Source organism: Scylla paramamosain, chromosome 48, assembly GCF_035594125.1.
Source record: "Scylla paramamosain isolate STU-SP2022 chromosome 48, ASM3559412v1, whole genome shotgun sequence".
NCBI classification, from domain to species: domain Eukaryota; kingdom Metazoa; phylum Arthropoda; class Malacostraca; order Decapoda; family Portunidae; genus Scylla; species Scylla paramamosain.
The window spans coordinates 4681335-4708834 of NC_087198.1; the positions used below are offsets into that span (position 1 = coordinate 4681335).

The 27500-nt window shown below is 43.4% G+C and overlaps 2 protein-coding genes across 5 annotated transcripts in view; both read left to right on the plus strand.

Annotated features, from left to right (window-relative positions):
* Window positions 1–13568, plus strand: part of LOC135095160 (ankyrin-3-like) — an 18615-nt gene extending 5047 nt beyond the window's left edge. The window contains exons 3-5 of the mRNA XM_063995943.1: window positions 7464–7733; window positions 8388–8795; window positions 10603–13568. Of these exons, the coding sequence (XP_063852013.1) occupies window positions 7464–7733; window positions 8388–8795; window positions 10603–12315 (2391 nt within the window). The 3' untranslated portion in view covers window positions 12316–13568. The remainder of the gene's footprint in view (window positions 1–7463; window positions 7734–8387; window positions 8796–10602) is intronic.
* An 11226-nt stretch (window positions 13569–24794) lies between these two features.
* The window catches only part of LOC135095342 (protein Tob1-like), a 9613-nt gene continuing 6907 nt past the window's right edge, over window positions 24795–27500 (plus strand). The window contains exon 1 of one of the 4 annotated variants that reach the window (XR_010264315.1): window positions 24795–25289. The gene's annotated coding sequence lies outside the window, so the exon portion shown is untranslated. The remainder of the gene's footprint in view (window positions 25290–27500) is intronic. The other 3 variants (XM_063996105.1, XR_010264314.1, XR_010264316.1) reach the window with 3 other exon arrangements.

The window sequence follows — 27500 nt, forward strand, 5'->3', positions numbered from 1 at the left end:
TCATTACAAATATTCTTTATACAAGTTTACCATGGAGAACTATGAAGCCCTAACCTATCCAGCTGCAATAGACATTGGTACATTAAATAACACAGTTTAGTATTTTTACCTGAAATTAGCTTAGACCAATAACCTATCATTTTTTTTCTTTATATAAATATCAAGTGGAAATACACCCAGTTCACCATACACCATGTCTTTACAAGTATTCTCATGAACACCCAAAACCTGCTATAAAAATTTCATGTATATATACTCTAACTCCCTAGCAATATGGTAACCCAAAATTTCAGCTGAACAAGTCAATATAGGTAACACCATGGTGGTAAATAATTTGAGTTGTATATCCACTGGCAAATCAAACTTCCTACACTTACTTATTAATGAGTACATTGCTCTTGTAGGTGTCTCTTTTAGCTCCAGCTCACCTTTGCAAAACCTCCCATTATAATTTAATAATACTCCAAGATACTTATACTCTGTCACTACTTCAATGTTTTTACCACCAAATTCAAGTTCATAGTTAAATTTTGTCTTCCCCTGCTAAACACTACTATTTTTGTTTTGTTACAATTTAGCTTCAATTTCCATTCATTACAATATAAATTCAGAGCAACCAGTGCCTGCTTCATTCCATCCTCACTGTCACACAAAATAATTGTATCATCTGCATACATAATAACAAATAGTTTAAGATACATGTTTAAGAAATCATCACCAAAATTTACATAACTGCAATTATATTCAATGAATTTACTTTCAATATCATTCACATAAAAAGCAAAAAGCACCGATGATAAATTTTCCCCCCGTTTTACCCCTATATTGCAAACAAAGGTGTCTGAAATCTCCTGGTTAAGCATGACACATGATCTGATATTATTGTACATATTTCTGATTACATTTAGAATTTTTCCTTGCATCTCTTCCTTCACAAGTTTACACCATAAATCTTCACATTGTACCATATCAAAGGGTTTCTTGTAATCAACAAATAAACAAAATAGCTTTCTCTTCTTCCACTTAAATAAATCAATGACACATTTGAAGAAAAAATATATGATCCAGAGTGGAATATCTGTGTCTGAAGCCCGTTTGCGTTTCATTAATGGTAGATAAGGTGTTTGAATAATCATTAAGTCTTTCATTAAGTATGGAGGTGAACAGCTTCCCCATGCAGCTAAGTAAGGTGATGGCCCTGTAATTATTAACATCCTGGATGTCTCCCTTGTTTTTATAGAGTGGCACTATTGTACCCACCAACCATTCAGCTGGCATGACACCAGTATCAAGTACTTTTTAATATATTAATTTAATATCATATCAGATGCTGGGGATTTATTGTTTTTTTTTACTTCTTAATATTTTTAACTACCTCTCCTTCACTTATAGGATCATTAAGTACTGATAAAATTTCAGCATCCGCACAGTCTTCATCATTTGTAATATTCACATCACTATTGTCAGAATTTTCATCACCCGCTAGCTGCTTAAAATGGTCATATAATTCATTTAGTGTTCTTGGGATCTGATAAGTTCTTTTCTGACTATTTAAAATTTTCCAATATGCTTTAGGGTCATCACTCTTATATTTTCTAAATTTCTTTATTAAGTTATCCATCTCCTTATTTTTCACTCTTTTTAGATTTGCTTTATTTTTCCTGCTTTTCTCAATCATGTTGTTAAAATTTTCACTATGCAAATGAAATCTCTGTCTAGCTTTGTGGTATTCCTTTCTAGATGGCCAGCACTCTTTATCATATCCCACTGAGGTGGCATTATTGGACTTTTTCATGAATGATCTTTTCTTATATGGTGGGAAAGTTGCAAGTGCCACCTCAATCAGTATTTGTTTTAAATCTAGATTAATAGCATCCATGGGTAATTCATCCACTTTTGCAATCAGTTCATTCATCTTACTTTCATCAATATTACTCACACATAAAAATAGTTTTTCAACATTCCATTTACTTTGCCTTACACCTGATTGTCTTGATTCCTTTGCCTCTCGGTTTACAACAGGCACCGTACTTTGCATCTCACATTTGATCCTTGCATGTAGTCCACAGTGTACATCAGACCACAAAGGTTCATAATCTAATACTTTAAGAACTACAACATATTTCACAATCAATGGTGATCCTAAAAAGTAGTCAATAGTTGTATTGTTTGCCAATGCTGCAGTCCTCCCCTAACCTTCCATTCAATATATAAACTTGATCATTCTTACAAACATCCAACAACTTTTTCTCATATGAATTCCTATCTGGGGTTAAGTCCTGGTTTGCTCTAGTCTCAGTTATTCCAAAATTAGTTAAACTTACAGACACAGGGTCCTCAGCAGCCTCAGAAGGAACATCACACATAGTGAGAGTGTGAGCATTAAAATCACCACAAAGCACATGCAATGCACATAATCATCACATGAGTAAGTAAGCAAAAAATCATCCAGCTCGTCATAGTGCTCTTCATTACCACATCTAGAGTGTGAGGGGGGAATGTAAACACAGCTTATTACCAGTTCCCTACCAAAATTTACACTACTTCTATCAACTTTAACTGAAAGTAAAGAATCATAAGTGTTACTAATATGCCTCCACTTAAAACTAGCATTTTTCTTGATGGCCATGAGCAAACCCCCAGATTTAAACCTGCTTAATTTGCTTCTGTCCTTAAAGACAATGTCAAAGCCGATATTTTCCATATTGTGTTTTACATTAATTACATCAGTATCATCACACTTAGTTTCACATCAACAAATCACACCATAATCTTTAATAAAGTTAGCAAAATTCATAGATAAAAACTTTGACTTGATACCGCAGACATTAAGAGACGACACATTAATATAATCCAGGGGAGGAACAAACTGAACAGAGTTAATATTACTTACACTAACACTATTATCATGCCCAAGTATGTGCTGTGCCCCAGCAGGGCCATCCTAGGCCCTTGTTAAGTGATCTAGATTTAACCTTTTCCAATCAGGAGCAGATATAACAACCTTTTCTAAGTCATCAGGACAGTTTATAACTACAGGTCTACCCCCACTGTGCAACTATACAAGAATGCTCCCCTCCCTTGTGGACACATTTTTCACTGTTTCTTGCCCTTTAACCATATTCAACATTTTAACCCTTAAGGAGGTCATGTCATCATTTATATACACTTTTCTTTGCCTACCTTTCAGTTTTTTTTTTTTTTTCTTATTTTGCATAATTTCATTTCTTTTCTTTCGGTGGCAAAACCTCACAATCACTGGCCTACCTCCTTCCCTGGGCCTCCGCAAATGGTGAACAACAGAAATGTCATCCTGCTCAATTTTCACTTCAATAGTGTCAGCATGTTCTATAACTTTAGCTTCCAGCACCTCCTCACTTTCGTCCTCTTCTTCCTCTCATCCAGAAATACGTAAGTTCTCTCTTCGGGAGTACTGCTCCATCTTGTCGTGTTCATACTTGAGCAGGAGGCAATTCCTCAGCATTACTGCGATCTTGTTTTCTAATTTATCACTGAATTCCTTGAAAGCAGTAGATACAGTAGATACACAGCGACCGAAATTATGCTGCCAGGCTGGACAGCATAACAACTGCATCCTTAATCGTCTGCTTTCCCTTCCATCATTGCTGCTGGTTATATTAGCAAGCTCGTTTTCTACCTTTGTCTTCACTAATTCTTCAGGTTCAGACCCAATGAAGTGTGCCATTCTTGTGTGGAGTTCAGCAATAGAATTTCTTACATGCATAGGTCAGTGAGGGTGGTACAATATATATGTGGCAACACCGCAACACCTTGTTTACCTTCTGTGGCTCACACAACAGTACAGGGAAGACTTGATAGTACCTTCAGTACTGGCAGTAGAAATGTTACTCAGGCCCTGTGGCACGTCACATCAGTGGTCAGGTACTCAGAAGTTCATTTGAAAGCAGTAGTAGCTCCCAGGTTAGAGTCGTATCGGAGAAACTCCCTCAAAATATAGAGGTGTGTGTGTGTGTGTGTGTGTGTGTGAGCTTATTACATTTATCATTTTTCTAACATTAACCAATATGAATGTGATGCAAAATGTTTTTGTTTACAACATTTTGCATCCTTTACCAAGATGTATTTCTTTCTTCACATTTGTGTTTGTAAATTCATGTTAAACAAATGAAGTATTGCTTAATTTCAAGAGGTGCTTATAGATATTAATGAGGTGGTAAGCCTGCAGGTAATGGTTATGCTATAAGCTTGGTAACCCGTTTTGTTGAGCGAGCTGTGATGCAGTGCAAATATTTCAGCAGTTGGTGTGCACACTTCTCAAAGAGAGGGCAAAAACATTGAACGTGGCGGACACGTGACCGTCACCAAGGAAACAACACAGTGGCTAGCTGAACACTAACTCACTAATTCAGAACACAAACTGTATTTCATCCTGTACTAGCTGCAAGCCAACAGGAAAGCATCAGACAGCATCTCTAGGCTGCACGAGTGCACGGGGACCGTGCTGGTTGCAAGGAAGCAGGGTGAAGCACCAGACCTCTCATTCCTCGGTATTTTTTCAAGCTGTCTTCTTCGGCGACAATTTGTTCCCCGTGAAGGCAGCTTGTTGAAACATTCAGGAAATGAAACACCTCTATCTTCACCCTGCTCTTTCTCTCCCCCACAATCCCTATCCAGTGCTGCTTTTCACCGGAAAATAACAAACAGATAAATAAAAAGAATTAATAATAATAATAATGATAATAATAATAATAATAATAATAATAATAATAATAATAATAATAATGATAACTTAAGGGTTTTGGTTCAAATGGCTCTCAAATAGCTCTGGTGTAGCTGAGGACACCCTTGGTTCACCGAGGGCATCAGCAGGGCCAAGGGGACGATTGTGGTTCCCCTGAATCTCCACAGAGCAAGCAAATTCACTCCTCAGCTTGTCATTGGGCCTACTGTGGACAGTCCTCATGGTCACGTCCGTGGACACCCTGCGGCTGTCAGGTGAACACCGGTAATGCTTTGCGTCGGTGTGGCCAGTGCAAAATGCACGCCTGACTGCCCAGCCGCTCAGTTTAAGCAGCACCTCGCCAGCACGGGCAGTGTTGCAGTCTGGTGGTAGACTGATAAGTGTTCTTGAAAGCACTCACAGGTGTCACAAAATCAGTCTTGTATTTACACTGAGTGCATCAGATCCTACTTGAAGGCAAGCACTCATCAAAAATGTAAACATGCAATTCACAGGGAGACCAGCAAACAAAAGTGCACAACTCACATCATCCCAACACTTGAAAAAATGAGCACGATGTGATTCTTTAAACGATTGGCTGTTTAGTCCTGCTCCTGACGACGAGTCTTGAGCCACGTGCTGACTGGCGGCAGCGTGGAGGGGCTGGGAGGTGAACGCGACGTGTTCCCCGAGCCGAGCTCTGCTAAAGGCCCCAAGAGACTCTCTGAAGGGTTTTAACCTAAGCTAACCTAGCCTACCCTAAGCCACCTATCCTAAGCAGGCATAACCTAACCTAACCAACCCGTGCCTGAGGAGGATGAATTGCTACAGTACGACCAAACCGCAAACTACAAAACTGTGATGTCCGTTATTGATTGTTTATGTTATGGACGATTTTGAGCACAAAACACAGTGGAATCACTTCACTCTGTAGCCTCTTCTTCTCTCGTCCCCCGGCGACCTTGGGGACTCGTTGGGAAGAGGGGTTTGTGGGCGGGGAACGCGGAAGTGCTCGTTCTTTGTACTTGAATGGAGACGAGAGCTTAAAATAAGGCAATCCTAACCTGACCTTATCTGACCTGACCTGACCTATCCTAACATAACCTGATCTAACCTAACCTAACCACTTTCCACTTCCTGGCCAACCCTTTAGCCATGAACACAAGTGCATGGTTTGCCTGCTTCATACTCTTGCCACGGTCTCCAAAATCCTTCGTACCAATGATGGAATCGGAGGCCGGGTCAAAATGGAGAGATTCTCTGACGGTCACTGCATCAAATGCATGCCACAGAGTCTCTCCCTTCGACGTGGTGTCTGCTCTTCCTCAGGACTGTGAGTTTGTTTGCTCCAGCCTGCTTGGATGGAAGTTTGCCTTAGCCAAAGGTGAAGATTGGAACTGCTGGGGAGTGAAAAAGTAGAGCTTTAAAACCTACACGCCTTAGGACTATGGTAACGCAAGGCCAGAGCAAACCTCCTCCCTTGTCCCCCATATCTTCTGCCCTTCTTATTTCCTAAGCCATTAATTACCTGTCCTCTGATAAACTCCTGCACTTCAGGGCTTGCATATGGAGAAATGGAGTTTTCAGCTGCTGTGGACTCTTCAGGGTCTGCTACCTCAATCCCTTCGCTTGCTTTCTGAGCTCGCTGATGATGTCCTGCGGCAACCTGATTGTTATACACCCTGAAAACATTTCATAAGTATTTCAGCTGTTTTGTTGATAATTATCATAACTTCAAAAACTCCAATTTGTCTTTCATATACCAGATTCACATTTGTAGCTGCCTCTGCAAAGTGGTGTTTTCACACAAAACAAAACAAAAAGCTATAACAACGGTTCAAAGACAAACGCGAACTGACGCGGAAAACTCGATAAAGTATACAATTATAGCACTCACAACATTGTGAAGCAAATAACAGCAGTCACCAGGCTTGGGGCGAGGCTGTGGTGGTGTCTGGACTGCTCCCCCAAGCTGCTGCTCAGTGATGGGGCACTGTGCGGGCACCTGACGAGGGACGCCACCTGCCGGACAGGCAATGCGTCAGTCACGGTGGCTTTCGAGTGTGTACATTCACACGGTGTACACTTGCCTCGGGAGAGCCCACACTGTCACCTGACTGTTGAGGGCTTTATGAGAGACCACAGTTTTCATCTAGCCTGGCTAGTTGCAGCTGCAAGTAATGGCTCAACACTGCCTCAAACTACCAGGTCTTTTGTCTCTGGCGACAGAAGCTTGCATTCCAACCACTAGCACATGTACATGGGTGTGGCAGACACATAAATTGGTGGTGTGTGCACCATCTGCAGGCAAAGTGTCTCATGGAGGCGACACCAGTATCACCATTTGTAGGAACAGGACAAACCATGATTTACTTCATGAAAATAAAACATTGAAATGTAATGACAACACAAATTCAAAAGAAACTCTACTGTTATCAATATAGTAATAAGGAAAAGTTACTCAAACAGACATACTGCATTAAACAATAAATGAAAATATATATCAAGGTATTCTGCATGAATGAGTCTTTGTCACACAAACAGCTACACACACACACACACACACACACACACACACACACAGGCCATAACAATGCACACTGACACATCGCCACAGCCACCAGTGAACACTTATGTCGCCACCAAGCGAAACTTTCTGAAAACCGTGACAACATTATTATTATATTATTACATCACATTATATTGTGTAGCTTTCATTGCGATACCATCAGCACCATGGCTTCCCTTCTCTCTCCGGCAGAGCTACAAGCTTCCTGAAGAACTGCATGAGGAGCTGCTCTCAACAGTCAGTCGCCGGGACGACGTGCAGGCGGTGTCCACCCTCATATGTAAGGGCGCGCCCATAGAGCTCCTGGGTGGCCTTTCTGTCCTCAGACTGGCTGTCACCACCGACCGCTTACACACCGTCAGCCTGCTGCTGGCTAGCGGTGCACCGCTGCCTGCCAGCCTGCTGCAGGAGGCTTGGCAGAGCCCCGACGTGACTCACAGGGTGCTGGCCACCCTCACCAGCGTGAGTACCTTCCCTTCCCTGTCTCACAGAACTACCTCACTGTAAAGGTGAGGACGAGCACCGGTACTGGACCCAAGTCTCAGCGGTGGCTCCTTTGCAGAGTGGAAAGTGTTTGAACAACTTGGATGAGTTATAGGTCTGTTGGTTGTAGAGGACGAGCCTTTGTGTTTCAGTGCCGTCAGTTTCGGGTTTTAGTGGTGCACATGACAGACCTGTCTGTCACCAAACCTGTCCAACATTACAGGTCATGCAACAGAATCTTGTCATTTCATAAAAGGACACTTCAGTGTAATGTTTAGAACAAGCAATGAAGTAGATCTCATAATACTTGAATCCATGTTAATTCATCATTATAATCCTAAAAGTAATTGTAATAATGCTTGTCAAACCTAATATTTGATTATAATTCATCATTATAATCCTAAAAGTAATTGTAATAATGCTTGTCAAACCTAATATTTGGAATAATTCTTTGTATTTTTCCTTTTTTTTGGGACAAGGTAAGGTTGTATTTGTACATGCACTTTTAGATTTGTGACACTTAATGACACTTCTGCATAGCTGCCCTACCTCTCTCTCTCTCTCTCTCTCTCTCTCTCTCTCTCTCTCTGCGCACGGTGCTTACCTGATGTGGTGACCATCCTCTCCTCACAGGCCTACTGCTGCCGGCTGCGTGCAGAGCAGCGTCGCCTGGAAAAGGTCAGCAGCGCCCTTGTCAAGGGCATCGACAATCTAGTGACAACCATCGAGGGAAATACTCCCTGGCAGGCAGCCTGGCGATGGGGAAAGGAGACTGACCGGCCAGCACTGAGCGACCTCCTGGCAAAGGCAGCGGCTGCCAACTGCCCCGTGACTGCCGCCTTCCTGCATAGGGCGGGAGGGTGGACAGTCTTTAATGGAGCCTCTGGTGGCACTGCCCTCCACGCTGCCCTGGAGGCTGGCCCCAAAGGCATGGCCGAGCTGCTGATCAGGGACCTTGGGGGCTGCCCGTACGTGCCGGACACACATGGTCGCCTTGCGGTGCACATGATGCCTCACGAGGAGCAACAGAGGCTGGAGCAGGTGAGGCTGCTTGCCTGTGTACTCTTTTGGATGGCGGCATGAACTCACTTCACCAGCTGATCAAAACTTCAGCACCTGTCGCGCTTATTTCGTCTGCTACGCCTCCTTGGTCACACTCCTGTAATAATCCTGACACACGCATACACTATATGGAATTTGTCACCTAACAAAATATTGCAAAATATTGAAATAACATGACCGTTTCCATCAGAGTGCTGGATTTGGTTACGCTAAGTTTACCTTAATATTTAGCTCACTAAGTTCATTGCTGATTCTTTCGTTGCATAGATTATGATTTAAAAAATCATAATTTCGCACAGAAATAAAGTAACTATCTCATAAATAGTAGGCTAGGATGATTTACATTCAACCCGAAATATTTCTATGTAACAAATGTGTGTACAGCAACGAGGGACAGAGAAAAAGATGACTCATTAAGTGGGTGGCTGGCACAGCAGTTTGGTGAATGTCAGACAGACATTGAAAGGGAGGAATTTAAGTCACAAGAAGTCACCATAATAATGGATATGGCGTGCTGAAGGCACAGCTGATGTATTTTCACACCTTCCTCCTTTTTAGTGGTGGCGTGGTTAATTCTTTGGTCAAGAACTGACTCGCTTTATCTAATGAGGCCGCTCCGGCATACCAGCGTTACCGAATCGGCGCTTTTCGTTTTGTTATGATAGAGTCACCAGGTTGGGGATTACCGAAGCCATGAGAACACCAGCTGTGAAAGTGGCTGGAGGTGTCACCAGGCTGGTAAGGCTTTCATTTGGGACTGTTACCAAGCGACTGTGAAATTGGCCCTTTGGTATTTCTGCCTTGTCTAATGAGTCCCTCAATGCCGCAGCAACGGCTCGCTAAGCTCACCCGTGCACTCCTGCAGTGCTCTAGGATGATGTCATCTGGCCCTGGAGATTTAGTCATTTTATGTTTATCTGTCTGTTTAATGATGCTGTCCTTGCTTATGGCGATATAGACAGATGGGGGAATTGAGTTTTTGTGGCACTGAACAATACTAAGTTTGCTTTGACCCAGTCAGAAAATTCAGAAACGAGAAACCTGCCCCGCATAGATGACGCGTTTGACAACGCTTCAGAAGTGTGTGGAATATTGTACAAGACAACACATTGTTTAACAATAAAGTCACCTATTAGTGTGTGCTGTGCCATATGCTGTCCTCCTCTGCTTTGCACATGGCCGTCATTTATCAAAGAATTATCGTGATAAAAATAAATAAATAAATAAATCAGAGGTATGCTTTCCCTGGGAAAATTGTAGTCTGCAGCTAAAGTTGCTTCATTAATGACATTGTTTAATTTCTCATCGATACACAAATCACTTTCATTGTTCTTAATTTATAAAACTCTCACAAAGCACACAGGAAATGAAGTGCCTCGGCTACTGGATGGTGTTCGCCAAAGTAGAAGCATCAACGTGGATTTTATGTAGCCACAGCTTGGAGCATCCTCTTACCAAAACAGCACGCTGTGTTTTGAACCAAACGTTTTCAGTAGTCTACCTTTGCACAACAAACTTCTTATTCATATCATGAATATTATGCAGCTCAATTATGGTATTATATTTTATTAATATTACTTACTATTTGATTCTATTAGTTGACCAATTAAGCTACTTGTATTTTTTAATCTTGCCTAATAAACAACTCCAATCAGGCAGACAAATGCTAATATACGTATGTAATCCTCGATTTCTATCATCATTTCTAACATATCTATGTGTACGCAGCAATAAAGGGTTATTTACTTGTTCATATATTCACCGCTCTCTTTCTCTTTGCACACAGAAGCTCTTTATGATGGAGCGTGAAAAACTGAAGGATATGGAGCTTCGCTTGAAGGCAGATCACGAGAAGACCGCAGCACGGACAGCGCTGTGTATACAGGAGGATCTCTTTGAGAGCCACAAGAAGGGCGAGGGTAAGAAGGTCTCCTTACCTGATGGCCACGCTGCCCTGCTGCTGGCCTCGCGCAAAGGTCTCCTGCAGCTGACTCATCTTATGCTGCAAGAGGGTCACTTCCCCGTGGACGAGGTGCTGGACCACACCTGCGGCACCACGGCCCTCCACCAGGCGGCCTCGCACGGCCAGGACGGCTGTGTGGCGGTGCTGCTGAGCGCTGGCGCCAACCCACAGCAGCGTGACACGTATGGCCAGACACCCCCTCACCTGGCCACCATGTTTGGCCATAAAAGTACTTTCGAACTCCTGGCACACCAAGTGACGCAGGACCCTCCTTGCCGCGCGGGCACCACGGGCACACAGGTGAGAGAAAATTTTAAAGTGTTTCACAATATGTATTATAAATATAAGCGTAATCTATTAGACCCAATCGACCGACGTGACCCGGAAAGCGTCATAAGAAATCTTGTGAGATCCATAGGCCTGCAAGAGCTGCAGAAGGAGGCTCAGCGGGTGGCTGTGGATCTATCAAAGGGCGAGGCCCTTGAGGTAAAGGAGGCGGTGATGGCAGAAATAAGCATCATCATGAATAAGGTGTCAGCCGCTGATGCCACGTACCGCGGTGACCTGAGGCTGGCGGGCAGTTCTCAGGACGGGTCTAAGCTTTACGCCCCTGACGAATTTGATATAAACCTCGTGATTCACAAGGATGACGTAGGAATAACTGTTAGCGAGAGAGGGAAGGAGGAAGCCCCGCTGAAGGGCAGGTTACAGATTTGTGTGAAGACTGACAATCCCCACCTTGAGGGTAATAGATTTATGGCCAGTTTGTACGAGGAGGTGCACCGGTGCCTCGCTGGCCACACCCTGCAGGACAAAAGACTGAGCCTGGTGCCGCCGGGCCTGACCAGCACGCAAGTGGGCGTGGGACTCTCTCTGGCCTGGCAGGGGCGAGAGTATCCACTGTTGCTGGTCGGCGTGGACCTGGTGCCAGTGCTTGAGGTGCCATGGCTGGAGCAAGTTTGCAGACCGCTCCTCACTCCTGAGGACACCACCACCATGCAGCTCAGTAATGCTGCTGATGGAACATGGCGCTGCAGCTTTGCCTTGACAGAGGCTGAGGTGCTGGGGACGTTGACGCCCGCAGAGCGCCAGGTGCAGCTGATGGGAAAAGTACTTCTTTCCCGCCTCAAGCCCGAGCGCTGGATGCCTCGGCACAAAAAGAGCTTTTTCAAATGGTTCGCCACACAGGAGTGGAACATCGCGGTGCCAAGCGGGTTCTGTTTCAAGAACGCCCTCCTGCGGCGGCTGGAGCATAGGCGGTCGAGGGAGGTAGAGCTTGGGGCTGGCCAGGAGGGGGACCCCGCCAGATGGGTGGTGGAGGTGTTCAGATTGATGTGTGCGAACCCAGAAGAGACACGAGAGAACCTGACAACTCAAAACAGCTCCGCCTACTTTGGAGGAGACTGTGAGGGGCGGAAGCCTGGGGACGGGGCGCCCATCATCGTGCAGTGCCTGGAGGAGGACCTCTGCCAAGACAACCAGGCGGCGGCGACGAAAGTATTAGATGCAGAAGATGCAGACCATTGTAATCATTAGCTGTGAGCTGCGCCACGCGTTGGAAGACCTCCTACCCGCCCCCCACACACAAACACACACAGGAACGCCAGTGCTTGGTGCTCGATTTTCATATTCAGAAGTTTATATAGCCAATTAGTTGTGGAGTCGATATAAAGAAGAATATATATTTTCATGTCGCGAGCCTAGTGAGAGAAGATACTCTGTTAATAGGGTCTCTCATCTGTGTGCACTTGTTGGCCCCTGTAATACCGCAGGTTGAGTAATGTGATGGTGCAAGCTGAGGTAATGCCACCTTTGGCCAGTAAGTACAGCAGGGCAAGATAATAGTCAACTTGCATGTTGTATGGTGAAACAGGCTCTACATGGATTCATGGATGATAGGCCTAGAAGTGTTTGATATTCATTTGCAAACGGCAGTGCCATTAGGACATGAAATATTTAGTACAGGTTTATTAAGACAATGTCTGGTCTGGGTGTAAATAAAGCACTTCGGCTTGACAAGATGATGACAAATAAGTTATCAAATCAAGATGGAATGTCACATTTGTAGCACCAAGTACCAAATGCAGATGGTAATTGGTTAAAACAAACTGTTAAGGAAAGGACTTGTGCTATTGATAGGCAGAGATTGTCTGAACAAACTTATAACAGGCCAGCATGTCTTAATTATAAGATGGTGACAATGCAAGGAAAATTACACAAGCATTTATCTGTTCTCCTTAAACAACACTCACGTGCCGTAAGTGTGTTCAAGTGTGCAAATCATCAGCTGCCATTGTAAGTGGTAGTGAAGGAATGCAAGTGTACAAAAGTGAATCTGTTCTTTAGGTGATCTTAATGGTGCAGATGAAACTCACTCTTCATTCAAATTGACTTTTTTTTTTTTTTAACAAATAGCTGAAAAAAATATGTCAAGAAATATTGCTTCACTAATGTAAATGCAACAAAAATAGGGGAATTCCTTGGAGCGAGAAACGTGACTGTCTTATTAAGTAGTGTTAAGTTCATCCAAGATATAACTTGTTATTTTTAAAAAAACTTATAAGAAGTAATTGTTAGCAGGTAAGTGACGTCTGTATTTGGTGTGTACAGTATAACAATTTGTACTCTCATACCCCGCCTGAGGTCGCTTTCAAACCTTTCAAGCACACTTCTCATATTTGCAAACTTATACATGTAAATTAACCATTGCCTTGTATTTTTTTCATGAACACAAAACTATTCCTCTCTGTATTATGGAAAGTGATGTGTCAGTAAATCAAACACAAAAACTCATGTCTTTATTTCAAGCCTTATGAATCATTTTGTTACTTATATAATAATATATATATATATATATATATAGAGAGAGAGAGAGAGAGAGAGAGAGAGAGAGAGAGAGAGAGAGAGAGAGGGCAATCTCACAGTACAGTGTCATGTTGAATCCAGTGTGTACCAATGAGTTCTCCGTCATTAAATGAGGCACCCTCGTCCCCGTGTGTTTTTTTGGCACACATATCAACATATCAACGACTTGCCACAGCCTCCAATCTGCCAGAATCACCACTTCACTCTGGTTCTCCACGCTGCCAACACTCCAAGCAGCTTCATGGACTGGGCAGGTTACAAGCATCATCACTCCGTCAACTCCACAACAACACAGGTGACTACTAGTAGTCAGCACAGAACGACTGGTGGGTGGGTCGCCATCACTGGTCACACACACTGCCACCAAAACACTCTTACAATAAGTGGTGGCAAGCATCTTTCATACAAGTGGTCACACAAACACAACCGCTGCAGTAATATTATCATTGTCTTATTCCTGTTATGGTCATTATAAGTATTACCATTAATACTATTACCATTATTGATTTTATTATTATTATCAATATTATTATCATTATTGTTATTATTATTATTATTATTATTATTATTACATTTATTATTATTACCATTGCATCATCATCATCATCATCATTGTTGTCATAGGTTGCGGAAAACAGGCGGGAGAAGAAGCCTGCAGACAGGTTAGGCTTCCAAAGCAAAGCGAAACAAAACAACAATGAGGCAGCAAAATAATAAAAAGAAATAGTAATAATGAAAGAATAAAAGAAAAAGAACCTGAAGTATAGCGAGGAAGTGGAACAAGTCAGGAGGGAAGAGAAATGGAGGGTCGAGGCACAGCTGACGAGGTGGAGGCAGGCGTCACGGCGCTCCTGAGGCACAGCAAAGGAAAGTGTACATAGAGGCAGTGGAACGGGAGGGGGGGAGGGGCAGGGAAAGGCTGGGAGGGTACCATGCTATGTTAATGTATGCTGGTAAACGAGAGTACTGTAACGGTTGTTGTTGTTGTTGTCGTTGTTGTTGTTGTTGTTGTTGTTGTTGCTGTTGTTGGTGTGAGGGTCATTATTATTGTCATTATTACCAGTGTTATTATTGTGGTTGTTGTGGTTGTGGTGGTAGGTCTTAATGAAGTGCATTGTAATGTTCCAGCCTCCCCATTACCTGCTCATGAACAACCATCTCCATTGTCTTTTCTTTCATCCAAGTATTTCCTGACAAATGCAATATTTCCGAGATGGCACCTCCTGCTGCCCTCAACACCTGCTTTATCTCATCTTTCAGTGATAAATTGCACTCTGTTATCACACCGAAAGGCGGGTTCACACTTGCCAATTCGCTGCTGAATTGCCAGCCGCCGCAAGCCGCGATAGCCCGCCGGTGAAAATGTTGGTGCCTGGCGGCTGAATTGCCAGCCGTGCCAACAACACCGACAGGTTGGGCTTGTCCAGCCGCGCGCTGCTCTGTTTACCTCAGGTCCTCGGGGGAGTTGTGCATGGTGTGGCGTCCTGAGGCACAAAAGCTGATGTTGGAGCTAATGACGAACCAACAACGTCATCACTGGGACCCAAGACTCTCTCTCTCTCTCTCTCTCTCTCTCTCTCTCTCTCTCTCTCTCTCTCTCTAAAAGAGTAGTATCGCTGCAGAAGGGGCCAAGTTGTCAGTAATTACCGATCGGTGTTCCTAAGCTGTTGTTAGATAACGCAGCGTCAGTGTGAGGCGTTCACCAGGAGTCACTGCATCCCTCACGTGGGCATCCTCCTTCTTGATAGGCGAGTCACAAGCCGCAGGAGATCCTTCTGCTTATGCTGTCACCCTTTCTTCTCCGTTGGGCTCCTCCGATCACAATCTCATATCTTTATCTTGTCCTATCACTCCAATCCCTCCTCAGGATCCCCCTAAGCGAAGGTGCCTCTGGCGTTTCGCCTCTGCTAGTTGGGGGGACCTGAGGCGGTATTTTGCTGATTTTCCTTGGAATGACTACTGCTTCCGTTTCAGAGACCCGTCTTTGTGTGCTGAGCGCATAACAGAGGTGATAGTGTCTGGCATGGAGGCGTACATTCCTCACTCTTTTTCTCGTCCTAAACCTTCTAAACCTTGGTTTAACACAGCTTGTTCTCGTGCTATACATGATAGAGAGGTGGCCCACAAAAGGTACTTAAGCCTTCCTTCACCAGAATCTCATGCACTTTATATTTCTGCCCGGAACCATGCCAAGTCTGTTCTCCAACTAGCCAAAAACTCCTTCATTAACAGAAAATGTCAAAACCTTTCAAGATCTAACTCCCCTCGTGATTTCTGGCATCTAGCCAAAAATATCTCCAATAACTTTGCTTCTTCTTCTTTTCCTCCTCTACTTCAACCAGATGGCACCACTGCTATCACATCTATTTCTAAAGCTGAACTCTTTGCTCAAACCTTTGCTAAAAACTCTACCTTGGACGATTCTGGGCTTGTTCCTCCCTCTCCTCCACCCTCTGACTACTTCATGCCTCGTATTAAAATTCTCCGTAATGATGTTTTCCATGCCCTCGCTGGCCTAAACCCTCGGAAGGCTTATGGACCTGATGGGGTCCCTCCTATTGTTCTCCGAAACTGTGCCTCCGTGCTTGCACCTTGCCTAGTCAAACTCTTTCAGCTCTGTCTGTCAACATCTACCTTTCCTTCTTGCTGGAAGTTTGCCTACATTCAACCTGTTCCTAAAAAGGGTGACCGCTCTAATCCCTCAAACTACCTTTCCTTCTTGCTGGAAGTTTGCCTACATTCAACCTGTTCCTAAAAAGGGTGACCGCTCTAATCCCTCAAACTACCGTCCTATTGCTTTAATTTCCTGCTTATCTAAAGTTTTTGAATCTATCCTCAACAGGAAGATTCTTAAACATCTATCACTTCACAACCTTCTATCTGATCGCCAGTATGGGTTCCGTCAAGGCCGCTCTACTGGTGATCTTCTGGCTTTCCTTACTGAGTCTTGGTCATCCTCTTTTAGAGACTTTGGTGAAACTTTTGCTGTTGCCTTGGACATATCAAAAGCCTTTGATAGAGTCTGGCACAAAGCTTTGATTTCCAAACTACCCTCCTACGGTTTCTATCCTTCTCTCTGTAACTTCATCTCAAGTTTCCTTTCTGACCGTTCTATTGCTGCTGTGGTAGACGGTCACTGTTCTTCTCCTAAATCTATTAACAGTGGTGTTCCTCAGGGTTCTGTCCTGTCACCCACTCTCTTCTTATTATTCATTAATGATCTTCTAAACCAAACTTCTTGTCCTATCCACTCCTATGCTGATGATACCACCCTGCACTTTTCCACGTCTTTTCATAGACGTCCAACCCTTCAGGAGGTAAACATATCACGCAGGGAAGCCACAGAACGCCTGACTTCTGATCTTTCTAAAATTTCTGATTGGGGCAGAGCAAACTTGGTATTGTTCAATGCCTCAAAAACTCAATTCCTCCATCTATCAACTCGACACAATCTTCCAGACAACTATCCCCTCTTCTTCAATGACACTCAACTGTCCCCCTCTTCTACACTGAACATCCTCGGTCTGTCCTTTACTTATAATCTGAACTGGAAACTTCACATCTCATCTCTAGCTAAAACAGCTTCTATGAAGTTAGGTGTTCTGAGACGTCTCCGCCAGTTTTTCTCACCCCCCCAGCTGCTAACTCTGTACAAGGGCCTTATCCGTCCATGTATGGAGTATGCTTCACATGTCTGGGGGGGTTCCACTCATACTGCTGTTCTAGACAGGGTGGAATCAAAAGCTTTTCGTCTCATCAACTCCTCTCCTCTAACTGACTGTCTTCAGCCTCTCTCTCACCGCCGCAATGTTGCATCTCTAGCTGTCTTCTACCGCTATTTTCATGCTAACTGCTCTTCTGATCTTGCTAACTGCATGCCTCCCCTCCTTCCGCGGCCTCGCTGCACAAGACTTTCTTCTTTCTCTCACTCCTATTCTGTCCACCTCTCTAACGCAAGAGTTAACCAGTATTCTCAATCATTCATCCCTTTCTCTGGTAAACTCTGGAACTCCTTGCCTGCTTCTGTATTTCCACCTTCCTATGACTTGAATTCCTTCAAGAGGGAGGTTTCAAGACACTTATCCTCCAATTTTTGACCACTGCTTTGACCCTTTTAAGGGACTGGCATTTCAGTGGGCATTTTTTTTTTTATTAGATTTTTGTTGCCCTTGGCCAGTATCCTTCCTACATAAAAAAAAAAAAAAAAAAAAAAAAACGGTACTGCTCCTTGTTGAGGCCTATCCACTGCCTCATGGTGGCTGGGTCTTGCAGGCTCGGCTCAGGCAAAAGAGCGTGGCAGACGCGCCTTCCTTCTCTTCTATTCAGCCAGGGACGTGTGTACAGGCGCCTCCTGTTCCGTTATATCTTCCACTACGCCAAAAGAAATACAATTATCACCGACATTGTTGCTGGAGGAAGAGATCTTGCTGAGTTGGCAAGTTTTTGCCTGCCTTCTTTACTGCCGTGGCTGGCAGTAATCTTTCGGCTGAACACATCCAGCCTCTTGAGGTCGTCATTCTTCACAACAATCAAACATTCGCTTTTACCTTCATTCGCCTTCACCTGATTATAATTTGTTCCTTTTGCACACACCTTCCTTACTTCTGCTCAGCTTGGTCTCTGTATTTCTCACGTCAATCATCGACCAAGAAAACTGAGAGTATCATGTCCTGGTTCAATACTTTATTCCTTCTCTCACCACGTTAACCAGTATTCTCAGTCATTCACCACTGTTCTGTTCACCTCCCCAATGCAAGAGTTAACCAGTATTCTCAGTCATTCACCAATGTTCTGTCCACCTCCCCAATGCAACACTTAACCAGTATTCTCAGTCATTCACCACTGTTCTGTCCACCTCCCCAATGCAAGAGTTAACCAGTATTCTCAGTCATTCACCACTGTTCTGTTCACCTCCCCAATGCAAGAGTTAACCAGTATTCTCAGTCATTCACCACTGTTCTGTTCACCTCCCCAATGCAAGAGTTAACCAGTATTTTCAGTCATTCACCACTGTTCTGTCCACCTCCCCAATGCAACACTTAACCAGTATTCTCAGTCATTCACTCCTGTTCTGTCCACCTCCCCAATGCAAGAGTTAACCAATATTCTTAGTCATTCCTCCCTTTCTCTGGTAAACTCTGGAACTCCCAGCCTGCTTCTGTATTTCCTCCTTCCTGTGACTTGAACTCTTTCAGGAGGGAGGCTTCAACACACTTCTCCTTCAATTTTTGACTACCGCTTCTGACTCTATTCGGGGACCGGCACTTCAGTGGGCATTTTTTGTTGATTTATTGTTTTTATTTAATATTGTTGCCCTTGGCCGGTGCACAGATCAAGGAAGCTCCACCCGTGGCCTGTCACCTCCAGCCTTGCTCCACGAGGCGCCGCGCCACCCGCCGCCTACCTCACCAACTCTTGACAGCTGCTGCCAGTGCTGATGAAGCGTTGCCTCACCAGCACGGAAAGCAGTGAACAGGTTACTTTTCCAAGGTGTGTCATTAATGAAGTCCATGCATCAGTGTATGTAGGTGGAAAGCTGACAGGTGACAGCATGGCCCACTAACAGACACAGACTGTGGAGTTCCACCTACTCTCAAAAGGCTGTGTTACCTGAAGCTACAGGTTTTCAAGGGAGCTTTTACGACTTGAGTGACAGGTTAACAACATTTCTACATATTCGACAGGAGAAACGCCCTTGAGAACCCGCCGAGTCACCTCTCTGGCCTTTAAAAACAGTGGTGTTGAGAGGACAGTGTTCAACAAAGAGGCAGCGCCACACGTGTAGTGGGCTTGGTGATTCACTTTTTAGTGCCCTCTAAGGGGTGTGATGTTCCCTTGTGGCACACGATAATTACAAAACCTATCACTGGATTAAGAGAAATACAAGTACTGACACTTTTATGATTTTTAATAAATAATGGAATAATCCGAAATAATAATAATAAGAAAGGAATTCAGAAATATAAAAATAAATGGTAGCGTACTCTTCAGTTACATAATTCCGAAATACAAAATAAATGATAGCGTACTCTTCATTTACATAATTCAGAAATACAAAATAAATGGTAGCGTATTCTTCAATTACATAAAAACTACGATGGAGATATTTTCGCGACTACTGAGTTGCGGGGGAGACCAGAGAATAAATAAATAAATAACAAATATATACCCAAGAAGTATGTATATACCTGAGGACAGTCTCACACGGTGATCTCGAACCAGGTGGTTTCACTAGTCCCGTGGAGAAAACCAACAAAAAAAAAGAACAAAAAAAATGCGAATATCTATCCACTCAGAAATAGTTTATCATCAGGAATATCTGAGGAGAATCCGAGGTCTGAGGAGAATCCGAGAGAGACTCGCTTTAGTAAAATTATTGTTAAATAAACACTTACTTAATATTACAGGAATGGAGGGGGAGACTATTAGACTGCATGCTCACCTGAGGAGAATCCGAGAGAGACTGGCTTTGCTTGTGAGGAAATCGGCGGGAAACTAAGGATAAAGGTTTCCAATGGGGAAATTTATTAAGTTATAATTTTGTTTTTAGTGGGGGGGGGCGACTAGGTTGTGAGTTCAGGGATGAAAAATATGAATAATTAAGTTACTGTTTACTTTATAGTTGTTACTTTAAGAAGTTTAATTCAATGGACTTTTGAAATCAATTGGGGAATTAGTCAAAGTCTGGTATCTCTTCCCGGCTTGCGTAGCAACAGGGGTAACAAGGGCAGCGAAGCAAAGAAGACTTATCAGATTCGTCAACCTCATTGGCGCGGCGTAATTATCTGGGATTTGTTTGAGCTGGTTTAAGACCTTACCATTATAGAATTAATTTTATCATATTAAGGGCTCCCCATTCTCTGGGATTAGGTGAAAAATTCGCCTCTATAACCTGGCCAAGCAGGAGAAATTACGTTTATTCACGGGGTAAATTTGTTATAGAAGTGGTCAACACAGTGACGCTGAGAGGGGGGGGGGAAAGCAAGGACAAAAGGACACTGAGGAGAGGAGGGGAAGGGGAGGGGTTAGTCACATGGTACTGAGATTCTGGTCACCCCCGCACACTACATGGGCCTTAGCCTAGGAAAAAAAAATAGAAATATACATAATTAATTTCCCAGCACTACACGAGCCTTTCATCCGTTCTAGAATTTTTCACCTCTCTCTTTTCTCCTTACCAAAAAAAAAATAAAATAACACCTTCACATCCGAGTAATTAGAAACTCCCCTCACCACCACATAACCAAGCCAGGCTGACGAACTGCACGTGATCTCTGTCGGGAAATAACTCTGACATTCTCTCCCATACAATGGCTTGTGGGCCATATCACCACAATGTCCCTTGGAGACATAACTCGGCTCTTTCTCTCATCTCAAGGAAAAAGAAAAGAAATTCCACCCCAACCAGCCTCTTGACCTCCTGTGGTGTGAGGACTTAACCTTAAGTCACTCCGTCACTCTCTGAAACGAGATTCGGCCACCCCAGTACTCGGTTCCTTCCACTCGGACAGTCATTTACTCATCCACACATTCACTCATACCACGAGATACTACAGATGATTACGCGAAGCGCTCGCCACGTCCTGAAGTAATCCACCACAGAATGGCCCGAACGGGTTGTCGAGTGCAGTAGTAGTCTGCGAATTAAAGTGGTTCCTTATTCCTTCTCAAATTCTTACATCACCTCTCACATAGTACCCATACCCGTCATACCACGATTCATTACAACCAGTCCAGCCAGACCATGCAAAAGTAAGGGGGGGGACTCTATTTACCCCAAGCACTCTGCTCTTTTCTATACCGTCTTTCCAGCGACATTAACATTCCTCAATATAGCGTCTGGGACGGTTACGCACTCTAGGCGGTAACACTTCAGTTTCTATATCAGGTTGGAACACTGTGTCTTGAGCTGCAACTACGTACTCTTCCTCACTGTGAAACTGTTTGATCTTTTCTGCCGCTCTTTGCACCATCTTTCCCGAGAAAGGGTCTTTCACCACATAACCACCGCCTCCTCTTAAAACTTCCACCACCTTATATGGGCCGTCCCAACGAACACACAGTTTCTTACACACTCCTGACTCTGTAGTTTCTCGCTTCACCCACACCAACGCCCCAATGTCTACCTTCTGCTCCTTGCGTTTCCTGTTGGCCGCATTACGGTATTTCCGAGTCATTTTCTCGTGTGTTTCCCGGATCAGCAGGCGGACCACATCCACGTCTTGCTCGTCACCATCAACTGCGGGTAGCCTGGCACCCACCACTCGGGGCGCATGCCGGGAGAAAAACGCGAAAAAAGGTTGTTGGGCGATACTGGTATGGACGGCGGCATTCATAGTGGCCTGACACACAGGGAGTAGGCGAGGCCACCGTAGCGGGTAACCTCGGCACATGGAAACCAAGATGGATTTGAGCGTGCGATGGAGTCGTTCGGTGATGGCGTTCCCTTGCGGGTGGTAGGGAGTGGTGTAACAGAGGGTGATGAGGTGTTGTTGGCAGAATTGTTGGAAGATCTGGGAGGTGAACTCGCCCCCGTTGTCCAGGACGATGGAGTGAGGAGTCCCGAAGTCAGTAATGTACTGCTGCAGCGCCTCTACAATTCCCTCTGATAGTTTGTTTTTGAGTGGATAGAACTTCACAAATCGGCTAAAGTGATCTACGATAGTCAACACATATCGGTAGCCACCACTGCCTGCAATCATATCCGTCAGGTCTATACCTATCCTAAGGGCTTCTCTACTGAAGGTAATTCTTTACGTACTGGGTTACGTCAAACTTGAGATTACACCAGTAAAACAATTCTTCGGCCTTTTTAATTGTCTTTTTCTGACCCAGGTGGCCAGAAGCTCATGTGCACGTTTTGTCATTACTCAAGAAAAAAAAAAAAAAAAATCATAGTTCATTACTATTTCTCCTCCTCTGGTTTTCCTCTTAATCATTGTTATTCATTACTCCTCCACCTCCTTTCTCCTTGCATTATTACTTATTACTCCTATCCTCCTTCTTTCTCCTTCCTATACACAAAGACTCCTGCTCCTCCTCCTCCTCCATTCTCCTTGCATGCATCATCATCACCTTCAACATTTACAATTATTTCCAGTCTCCACCTCTTTCGGTTAGTCGCGAAATAAATCCCACCGCTGCCACCAGTTTAATGCCCAATAAGGAGGTGTGATGTTCCCTTGTGGCACACGATAATTACTAAATCCAATCACTGGATTAAGAGAAATACAAATACTGACACTTTATGATTTTTAATAAATAATGGAATAATCCGAAATAATAATAATAAAAAGAAAGCAATTCAGAAATACAAAATAAAAAGGTAGCGTATTCTTCAATTACATAAAAACTACGATGGAGATATTTTCGCGACTACTGAGTTGTGGGGGAGACCAGAGAATAAATAAATAAATAACAAATATATATCCAAAAAGTATGTATAGACCTGAGGACAGTCTCACACGGTGATCTCGAACCAGGTGGTTTCACTAGTCCCGTGGAGAAAACCAACAAAAACAGAACGAAAAAATGCGAATATCTATCCACTCAGAAATAGTTTATCAACAGGAATATCTGAGGGGAATCCAAGAGGGTCTGAGGAGAATCCGAGAGAGACTGGCTTTAGTAAATTATTGTTAAATAAACACTTACTTAATATTACAAGAAATGGAGGAGGAGATTATCAGACCGCATGCTCACCTGAGGAGAATCCGAGAGAGACTGGCTTTGCTTGTGAGGAAATCAGCGGGAAACTAAGGATAAAGGTTTCCAATGGGGAAATTTATTAAGTTATAATTTTGTTTTTAGTGGGGGGGGGCGACTAGGTTGTGAGTTCAGGGATGAAAAATATGAATAATTAAGTTACTGTTTACTTTATAGTTGTTACTTTAAGAAGTTTAATTCAATGGACTTTTGAAATCAATTGGGGAATTAGTCAAAGTCTGGTATCTCTTCCCGGCTTGCGTAGCAACAGGGAAGCGAAGCAAAGAAGACTTATCAGATTCGTCAACCTCATTGGCGCGGCGTAATTATCTGGGATTTGTTTGGGCTGGTTTAAGACCTTACCATTATAGAATTAATTTTATCATATTAAGGGCTCCCCATTCTCTGGGATTAGGTGAAAAATTCGCCTCTATAACCTGGCCAAGCAGGAGAAATTACGTTTATTCACGGGGTAAATTTGTTATAGAAGTGGTCAACACAGTGACGCTGAGAGGGGGGGGGGAAAACAAGGACAAAAGGACACTGAGGAGAGGAGGGGAAGGGGAGGGGTTAGTCACATGGTACTGAGATTCTGGTCACCCCCGCACACTACATGGGCCTTAGCCTAGGAAAAAAAAATAGAAATATACATAATTAATTTCCCAGCACTACAACTTCACTCAGCACTTCCTCACACGCCTCCACACACCGGATACACAGCCGAGCCTTACACTACAAGCCAATGTACCTGCACGCCGGAATAACACAACGAAATTATATGCACGAATGCTTTGCACACCTCCACAGAACAGTTAGCATGCATATTCTGTTGACAATGGTTCACCTTTGTTACAGCTGCCGTCACATTGACCACAGCCTTTTTGCTTGTCTTTGTACAACAATCGAGGTTTTTTTACCTATTGATGATTCATTTACTTATTTCCTTCTCTCACAAGTACATTAGCAGTAATTAAGGCCGTGATGGAACTCTGCAGTTCATCATTGCTCTGTCCAACTTGACTCTTCCTTTTCACTTCGTTCTTTCAAGATAGAAGCTTAAAGTCGTGCCCTAAACCAGATACTGCAACCACATACTGCAACCACATACTGCAACCACATACTCCAACCACATACTGCAAACACATACTGCAACCACATGCTGCAAACACATACTGCAAACACATGCTGCAAACACATACTGCAAATGCGTACTGCAAATGCGTACTACAAAGGCATTAATGAAATCCCAGTCTAGAACTTTTGTATTCACTGATCAGTACTAGCAAACGCTGAAATGTTCTTAGCGATTATATATAGGAATGCTGTTAATTTTATCATAATTCAGAAATAAAAGACGTGGTTCTCAAGTAGGCGAAGCATAATTTATTTTCATGCCGTAATTTCAAAGACAGACTTCTCGCTAGGAAACAAGGAAGAATGCTTTAACCCGGCGGTCTCTTTAACATTTCATTTATTCTCTGCCTAGAAGTTTATACATAACATGTACATAAGAAGTAAGTAGCAGAAGTAAATGGTCACCGACGCATAGGAAATTAGTAACAAAATGGTGTTACTGGAGACAGAAGCGTAGACATGAGTTACTATATATTACAAGAAAGAGAACTGGACGATTAAGACCAAAGAAAACATCACAGTACTTGTAAAAAATACACTGAATTTAATAATGCACAGTAAAATAGTAACAGGACAGTGATAGTGAAGATAGAAGAAAAGTGTTTGCCCTAGCGGTCTCTTGGCGTTGTTTACAAGAACCGTGATGGCGGACAGAAGGGTTCGGTGACCAGTGACACTCTTTCAATTTCCTCCACTCCCAGAACTCAGGTGAGGCAGGGACCGCCGCCCACCCTTGCGCCCCTCCCTCCTCTACCTCCACCCGCGCACACACGCACGCACACACCTGAAATAAGAGAGAAAAGCAGGTGTTTGTTAACCTCCCTCTGTGTGTTTGTGTGTGTGTTTGTCGTGTCAGTGTTCATTGCCTTTATTTCCTTCCTTATTCTGTGTCTGTATGTTTGTCTTCCTTCACTTCATTTACACTCAGCCCTCCTCTTCATCCTCCTCCTCCTCTTCTTCCTCCTCCTCTTCTTCTTGTTCTTGTTCCACGTTACAAAATTCATTAAACAGGGAACCAACAAAACTGGAAAGCTAACAGCCTTTGAATCATTATCCGTGCAAGAAATGGCAGACAAAGCAAGATGTAGGGACACATTGTGCACCAGAGTGTCACATAAGTCCGCGCCACCACCACCGCTTCTCTCAGACGAAGTGACGCGGGTGTTGGGGCTCCTGTGACGCGTCCACTGACAGAGTAACAAGATTGACACATTTTAAACATTAGAAGCGCTCTTAGTGACCCAAGGCTGTGGAGGCTGTGTCACTGGGAGAGGCACAGCAAGCCAAACCAACCTTACCTTAACTCTCTCTCTCTCTCTCTCTCTCTCTCTCTCTCTCTCTCTCTCTCTCTCTCTCTCTCTCTCTCTCTCTCTCTCTCTCATACATGCATAAACAAAACAGCTATAATGAGAGAGAGAGACAGAGAGAGAGAGAGAGAGAGAGAGTGGTATCCTCGCCTGACCTGGTAACACTGCAAGGAAAATCCACATCTGGCAATGCAGACCTGCCAGACGCCAGCCAGCCGGGGACCCCACGTCGACACTAGTGCTCTAACCTGACCTAAGTTAACCTAACCTAACTAGACTGCATAGACTCAGCTTGCTGTTACACTTGCTGTTGTGCTGTTGTGTGTGAACGGTGACAGATTAACAACATTTCTGCATTATTGACAGGAGAAACACTCTTTTAAAAGGCTGTAGTTGAAGTGACAAGGGTTTTCAAGGGTGTTTTTACAGTTGCAGTGACACATTAACAATATTTCTGCATTACTGACAAGAGAAATGCTTTTAAAAGCCTGTAGTTGAAGTGACGCAGGTTTTCAAGGGTGTTTTTACAGTTGCAGTGACACATTAACAATATTTCTGCATTACTGACAAGAGAAATGCTTTTAAAAGGCTGTAGTTGAAGTGACGCAGGTTTTCAAGGGTGTTTTTACAGTTGCAGTGACACATTAACAATATTTCTGCATTACTGACAAGAGAAATGCTTTTAAAAGGCTGTAGTTGAAGTGACGCAGGTTTTCAAGGGTGTTTTTACAGTTGCAGTGACAGATTAACAACATTTCTGCATTACTGACAGGAGAAACACTCTTTTAAAAGGCTGTAGTTGAAGTGACGCAGGTTTTCAAGGGTGTTTTTAAGGTTCCAGTGACAGATTAACTACATTTCTGCATTACTGACAGGAGAAACACTCTTTTAAAAGGCTGTAGTTGAAGTGACATTGGTTTTCAAGGGTGTTTTTACAGTTCCAGTGACATATTAACAACATTTCTGCATTACTGACAGGAGAAACACTTAAAAGGCTGTAGTTGAAGTGACGAGGGTTTTTCAAGGGTGTTTTTACAGTTGCAGTGACAGATTAACAATATTTCTGTATTACTGACAGGAGAAACACTCTTTTACAAGGCTGTAGTTGAAGTGACGCGGGTTTTCAAGGGTGTTTTTACAGTTGCAGTGACATATTAACAATATTTCTGCATTACTGACAGGAGAAACACTCTTTTAAAAGGCTGTAGTTGAAGTGACGCAGGTTTTCAAGGGTGTTTTTACAGTTGCAGTGATATATTAACAATATATCTGCAATACTAACAGGAGAAACACTCTTTTAAAAGGTTGTAGTTGAAGTGACGCAGGTTTTCAAGGGTGTTTTTACAGTTGCAGTGACAGATTAACAACATTTCTGCATTACTGGCAGGAGAAACGCTTTTAAAAGTCTGTAGTTGAAGTGACAAGGGTTTTCAAGGGTGTTTTTACAGTTGCAGTGACAGATTAACAACATTTCTGCATTACTGACAGGAGAAACACTCTTTTAAAAGGCTGTAGTTGAAGTGACAAGGGTTTTCAAGGGTGTTTTTACAGTTGCAGTGACAGATTAACAACATATCTGCATTACTGACAGGAGAAACACTCTTTTAAAAGGCTGTAGTTGAAGTGACGCAGGTTTTCAAGGGTGTTTTTACAGTTACAGTGACATATTAACAACATTTCTGCATTACTGACAGGAGAAACACTCTTTTA